The sequence below is a fragment of the Amblyomma americanum genome, chromosome 1 (genome assembly GCF_052857255.1).
Source record: "Amblyomma americanum isolate KBUSLIRL-KWMA chromosome 1, ASM5285725v1, whole genome shotgun sequence".
Classification (NCBI taxonomy): Eukaryota; Metazoa; Arthropoda; class Arachnida; order Ixodida; family Ixodidae; genus Amblyomma; species Amblyomma americanum.
In genome coordinates, this window is record NC_135497.1 from 285,070,600 (window position 1) to 285,077,420 (window position 6,821).

Sequence of the window (6,821 nt, forward strand, 5' to 3'; positions counted from 1 at the left end):
GTCACAAAACATTCACGCATGACGTGCTCGACGGATCCCGCAAATGCCACTGCGCATTCTACTAGGAAAAATCCCCCCTCCCACAAAAAAAGGAACGTGAACGATCGCTAGGGAGCGTGAAACGTGAAAAAAGTCGCCATGCAGCCGTCACGCCAACTCCAAGTGTAGTGTGATGGAACTTCGGAATGTGTTTGCCTACACGCATGAGAATATAAATAGGAATTGTCTAAGCGGGAGTTGGCGTATGGAGGAGCGCACGATTGTGGAAGTCATGGAAGTTCATGGAGCAAGCATATAATATTACTTCCCATGCAGGCCATGCAAGCTGCGGTGCAGTCGTACTCACAACGCCTCGAAGCTGTGATTAATGTAAAATACGAATAAACTGAATGAAAAACATTGTGTTATGTTGCAGGGGCCAGTAAGCAAGTGCTAGCAAAGAACCCTTCAATCTCGATTCGCTAAAAAGAGGAGTATGATGGTAAAACGATGTTGGGACATTTATGACGCACCCCGCAAATGCGTATAAATATGATTTTGGCGCTGTAGTTTATAAAAAGCCTCCCTTCGCCCTTCACTGCTAAAGTTTGGCTGTCAAAATTCATTCCTTTGCCTGCGCATTCTTTCTGCGCTCAAGGCAATGAAACAACAGATAAGACTAAATAGTAATCACATACCAGAATGAACTCGGAGCTATGGAATATGTTTGGGTGAGATGAGCGGCCAGAATATGTGCACAAAGCAGCACTTCGGGCGCCATAGGATTCCGCCCAGCTCAAACCTGGGGAAGGAGTTGACCCTGTTTGTGCGCCCGAGACTGTGCAGCTTCGCTTTCTTCCCGCGACTGCCTGCAGGAGCTGCACAAAGCAGGAGTGCAGCGCTGGGGAACGGACGTGTCGGCCTTCAACCGCATCATCGCCACTCAGAGCTACGAGCAGCTGCGGCTGGTTTTCCGTGAATACAACGCAGTCGCCAACCACACTGTGATGGAGGCCATCAAGAGCGAGATGAGCGGCGACCTCAAAAACAGTTTCCTGGCCATCGGTGTGTACTGCTCGCCTGCACGTTCGGCGCCTCGTATCTGTCATGTTGACAAAAGGAACCCCGCTTTGAACCTGGGTGGATTAAACTTTCCAAGAAAGGCGTAATGAAAAAGCTGGAGGCCATGAAAACTTGCTTTTGCTTCCGATGTGCAGTAATGTACAGTGCGTCCATTCGTGCAAGTTGCTACGCTACGCTTCATTGCAAAATGTTCTTTAGCCCACATCTGTAGCCCATTTCTGTAGGGGGTACAGACCCCATCAAGCCTAATTCATTTGGATTTTTTATGTATTCCCGTCATTTGTACATGTAAAGATGTAAAAAAATTTGAATTGAATTGCAAAAAAAAATTTAATCTCTGAGGGAGCCGTAGTAATGCGCAGAGAATTAAAAAAAAAACTCGTTGCAAGAGTTCTGCAGTGACCGACCCGAAACTCAATATCCGGCGGTACTTAAGTGGGGAGCTTACAGGCGCGCATGTGCCCTCTATGAGCGAGGAATTGCACGTACTTCAGTGCTTCGGTGTCAACCACTAGCGTTCGAAGTTCACTTTTCTGCCCACGCATGGCGCGGTAATCTTCAAAATTCTATATTTTGGGTCGTCACATTGTTTGGTTTTGAACAAGATGCCTCCGGGGGCTTGCGCTACCTCAAGGTTGTTACAGGGTTTTGCTCAGCAAACGCTTTCAGAGCCCTGGGCATTTGTTTGCGTCATGAGCGATGCCACCATAGAGCGAGGCGATTCGCGACTGGTAACTAGCTGCCGGTCGCATTGTCGGAAAACGGCCCTAGCTGGCGGCCTCGCTTGCCTCAAAGTCGGCGAACCTCGCACTCATACTGTCAGGGCCTTCGGATATGTATCGAGCTGCCTCATGTCATTTATAGGAGTCCGTGTTTTGCACTTGTGTATATGTGGTCTGCCGCCTATACAGATGTCCACACCTTTCTATACAGCGCTCAAGCCACACCTGCCGTTGGTCCCTGGGTTCGAGATAGCTTGTCGCTGCGCGTGCACTGAGCGTACTACGTTACTGTTTCGCACCACAGTTGCCGATTTTTGCTGTGAGACTCGGCCGCCGCCTGGGACACCTTTTTGAGCGACGGCCAGGAGGGGTGGAGCGCCATGCCTGTTGCGCGTATTGTGCGCGACGCAGCATGCAGTGAGCATTAGCGCTTTCGCCCGCCGTTACAGTCAGCGCCTCCAGTAGCGAACGGAGCGCAATGCAACCGCGCCTTCTCTCTTGTGACACGGTATAGCTGAACACTCCATGCACGCTCAACGACAAACAGAGGAGGCTACGAACAAGCTGCCTTGAGCCGGAAGGCCAACGGCAGATGTCGCTGATGCAGCGTAGGGCACGCCACTCGCGCGCTCTTTGGACAGGTTTCTGGGCGTCTGTCCTTCTACTGCGTTTATGTGCCTTACGATCTTTACGGTGAACAAACGATTAAATGCTAGCGGCACTTAACTGGTAGGCATGAGTGGTCCTCTATTGATACTGGTTGCGGTCTCTCAAAATGAACTCCAAAAGGAGTTCGTACAGGCCAGGAGCCGCTCCGCCGTGCGTGGGTTCATTTTCTCGCTAACCAAGGGCTTACCTGTCAGCACGATGGCAAGACGGGCGAGTTGGTGATACATATATAAAATATCGCAAAAGACGAGGGGAACAAGGAAAGAAAACAACAGCACCAGCCATAACTCACAACTGAAGTTTTATTCACAGGAAGCAAGGAATATAAAGAAGGCAAGCAAACAAGATAGCAAAGCTAACAGACGTGCAGCTACGTGGAGTCGAGGAAACGAACCTCACTGCCATGCAGGCACACGGACGGGATGCTAACGTACAATCTAGTTTTTTTCTTCGTGTAAAAAGCCTCCATAATCTCCCTGGTTAACTGTGTTGGGTGACTGTACAATGCATCAATGTGATGAAAAGTAGGGAAGCAATATTTGCAGTCTCTAACATGATCGACTAGATTAGTCAGGCCAAGCTAGATGCTATCGCTCTTTTTGACAAGTTGAGGGTTCGGGCTAGTGGGTATGCGTTATGATCCATAGCGCAGCAACAAAACTGGGGACAAACACAAGCGCTAACGCTCAATTTAGCGCTTGTGTTTGTCCCCTGTTTTGTTGCTGCGCTATGGATTATAACGCTTTTTTTGGTTCGCCAGTTCTACGTCTTGTGGTTAACTCTTGCTACGGGAACGACTTGTATCTGCCTTTTTGATAAATGCAAGGATGATGAGAGCTGGCGACTGTGATTCAAAGCCGAGGTGTTGTTTATGCACGCCAAAAAATTCGTTTTGCGCCTATATATTTATAAGCTGGCGCAGATGTTTTCTTTCTGTCAGTGAAAAGAACTAATCAACGGTCTTGAACTTTCACAGTGGTCCATGAAAGTCGAAATAAATTGAGCTATTCCGTTAGAACGACAAAGCAGCTTAGCTTGTTTTTGGCGGGCTTGATTAAAACCTTGATGGGCGCTGATTAGAAATACTATTTGCGAGTGTACTCTGGCTGCCCATACGTTGAAGAAATGCGTGCGGCATGTTTACTTGCAGTTGATACATGGTGACATGTCTAAATCTGGCTCTTTTTTATCTACAGTTAAATGCGTCTACAGTCCTCCCTTTTATTTTGCGGAAACGCTGTACCATGCCAGGAAGGTGAGTTGTTATAACTTCCTTTAGGAACAATTAAAGCTAAGTATTTGAAATGCAAATTAGCATTATGAATATTCGTTTTCTGGCATCATCAGGGCTCGGGCGAAGCGTCAGTCCAGTATTACTTCAGATTTGACCAAAGCATGGCGAGCAAAGCTTAGCCTTCCTCGCCATAGTGTCATGCACCTAACAGCGGTCAGCAAGAAATCATAGCTGCGTTGCCCCCACTCTTAGAGCTGCTATTTTCCCCTCCGCCTGAAACTAGACTCATGGCGTGAATCTAGTGGCGTGCATTTAGATTTGTTCATCAAGCGCAAATGAAGCAAAGAGGTGTTTCTGTCGGTCGGAAATTATTAGTCGGTTAGTCAGGCCAAAGGAGAACGAGTTCGAGTCCTCGGCTCACAGTCGGACTTAGAAGTGTGCAATTACGGCTCTGTCTTGCTGCGTTAAACGCGGCAACAACCCAGAACATAATGTACTTGTCCGTTTCAAAATAAAGCCATCCTAATAAGAGCACATCATGTTTGTTTGTTTTTTTGCACATCCTATCTGTGCGTTTACTGGGCAACAGAAGTGCCAGTGTGTCAAAAAGATGCTAAAAGAGGCCATCATGCGGATCATTTTTTTTTTCCGAGACGAGCTCTCGAAGTTGCACAGAACCAACGCCGTTAAGTAGCGTTATAGAGAGCATTCGACGCAGGACTCCCTTGTTGATCTATCGCAGGGCCTCGGCACCAACGACAGGGTGCTCAAGCGAGTCGTGGTGTCGCGATGCGAGAAGGACCTGGAGCTGATTAAACAGGAGTACCTCGACAAGTACAAGGTGTCTCTTGCCAGCGCCATTCAGGTACGCGACGCAGACTGTTGTGGGCGGGGCTATTTTGAGGACAGTAGAGATTAGTAACAGGAAGGGGCATTAAGTAACGTGCAATTATGCATTTTCGGCCGTATGATCTCAGCTTTCAAATTTCGAGAGAACAACTATTTGAGGTTGAGCTGATGCTTAGTCGCTGCGGTGTTAACGTAGGAGTTATGGGGGTTATTCTTGTAATAACGCTCAAAGGGCCAAAAGCAGTAGTCGCTCTCTTGCGTCAGCGAGCCAGCCCTAGCAGTCAGAGCTGTGACCCCCAACCCGCGGTGCGGTAAGTCACAACCACGGCGGGTTCGGACCAGAGGGGACGAACACGAGTATTCTACTTGGATGAGCGTTTATTGCTCCCGAGCAATACCAGCAGCAGCAAGCAACAAAGCAACCGCCGCAACGAGGGAGTGTTCCGCTCGCGTACGGGGGTGAAAGGCACAAAAAGGGTGGAACACACACCAAATGGTGGGGGAGGAAGGTTCCGCTCACATCGCGTGGGTCCTCACTGACGGCCCGCGGCGGTCAGTTCACAAGCGGTGGCCGGACGAAAACGGCAGCGGTCTCCGTGGCAGATCTGCGTCCGTGAGTGTGCACCGCTCCCGCCAGAAGACCAGCGGGCCCCGGGAGAACCGCGCGACCGAGCCTTCTCACGGTCTGTGGAGAGGAGGTCTCTCCGTGCTAAGAGGGGAAGGAGGGAAAGTCTCCGCGGCGGCGTCGCTGCGGAGGCGCGAAAGGAAGCGGAGGCCGCGTGAGTGCCCTCCCTCGCAAACCTCCCGAACGGCGCGCGCATAACATCGCGTGATAATTACGCGCGGCCGTTACTATGGGACAGGGGATTCGCGTGTATCCCCTCATCCCCCCCACTTAAAACTGCCCTTCGGCCAAGAAGGAATGCGTTCACCGAGGGGTGTACCGATTGGGGCCGGCGAAACGCCGTTTAACTTTAAAACCAATTAAGGAAACTTTCAGCTCACAGCCAGCGGTGCCGTCGTCGAATTCCGTGGACGCCAGGACAGGAAGCCAGTGCAGACGGACGCCATAGAAGACGGTGGAGCCAAGTACTGAAGGGGGTCAGTGACCGCATGTCCCGCTTCAAGGGGTTAGTCAACCAGGGCAGCCTTCCCGGGACGCGCGGGCTGCAGGCAGAGTTGGGGGAATTACGCACAGTGTTGTCCCATTGCAGAGCGTACAGCAGGCCTCCACTAAGCTGGTTGCACCGTTCGCTCTTGGCTCGCCTTCTTTTTCTCTTGGCGGGGCCGGCAAAGGCGCGTCGACCCATTTTCCCGCCGAGGGCTTGCGAGGCGGGCCCAGTGGGGTACCAAGCTGCTTTCGTGGGCGAAGCCTCTGCCGCGGGGAACAGGGGACTCCAAGGCGGCTTTGCTGCAGCATTCGCTGTGGAAGACACTTGCGCCGGCTTCCCCGAAATTTCGCTCGCTCGTCCCACGGCCGACCGGAAGCTGTTTGTTTTCGGCCTGGTTGCTCGGTGGTGACAGCGGGCTCTTGGTTCTGGAATGCGGCCGCCCTCCAAACGGCCTGTCTTCGGATGGTCGAAGCAGAAACGGTCGCCTCAGCGTCCGTCAGCTCTCCTCCGGGCTCTCAGCGAACGCTGGCCTGCGGCTGCAAGGCTGTCTTTTCTTTCTGGTTATTTTCGCAAATTACATTTTTTTAGCTTAAGTTCATCTAACCCCGCTCGCTTTTTTCCGAAGAGAAAGCGTGTGCTCCCATCTGGAAGCTACAGTACAAAATATGGAAGGAGTCTTCTGTCCATATTAAGCAGGAGAAATTACTCCCTGCGCGTTGGCCACAGTTCTACCGTGGGCGCAAGTTGTAACGAGGCGCTGGGCTCTGTTGTCGAGCCTTGCCTCTCGGTGCGGCTGCCTGCTGGCGGAGGAGGGTGTTCTCCACAGGCCAGTCGTTCCCTCTGTCAAAATAGGGTTTGAGATCACAGACATGCACCGGTCCACCGGTCGGTCTTAGCATCAAGCCCGCCAGCCTGTAGACGAGAGAGGAGAGTTTCTCCCAAACTACATACGGACCCGTTCATTTCGGCGCCACAGAAGCAGAACATTTCTTACTGGCATCGCTCAGGACGTTATTGCGCCTCAACACCCGGTCACCCGGTTTGTAGCGATCATACTGCGCCTTCTGCTGGGCCCGAGCAGTGCTCAGAATCCGGCGGGCTTTGTGTAAAGCCTCCGTCATCCTCGCGAGCAGCCCGGTAGCATAGTCGGCGCCTACCGACGAAGCAATAGGG

The 6,821-nt window shown here is 51.5% G+C and overlaps 1 protein-coding gene across 1 annotated transcript in view; it reads left to right on the forward strand.

The window, feature by feature from the left end:
- LOC144118620 (annexin-B12-like) overlaps positions 1 to 5,632 on the forward strand; it is a 16,586-nt gene extending 10,954 nt beyond the window's left edge. The window contains exons 7-10 of the mRNA XM_077651506.1: positions 855 to 1,044; positions 3,650 to 3,708; positions 4,382 to 4,552; positions 5,537 to 5,632. Of these exons, the coding sequence (XP_077507632.1) occupies positions 855 to 1,044; positions 3,650 to 3,708; positions 4,382 to 4,552; positions 5,537 to 5,632 (516 nt within the window). The remainder of the gene's footprint in view (positions 1 to 854; positions 1,045 to 3,649; positions 3,709 to 4,381; positions 4,553 to 5,536) is intronic.
- The last annotated feature ends 1,189 nt before the right edge of the window (positions 5,633 to 6,821 follow it).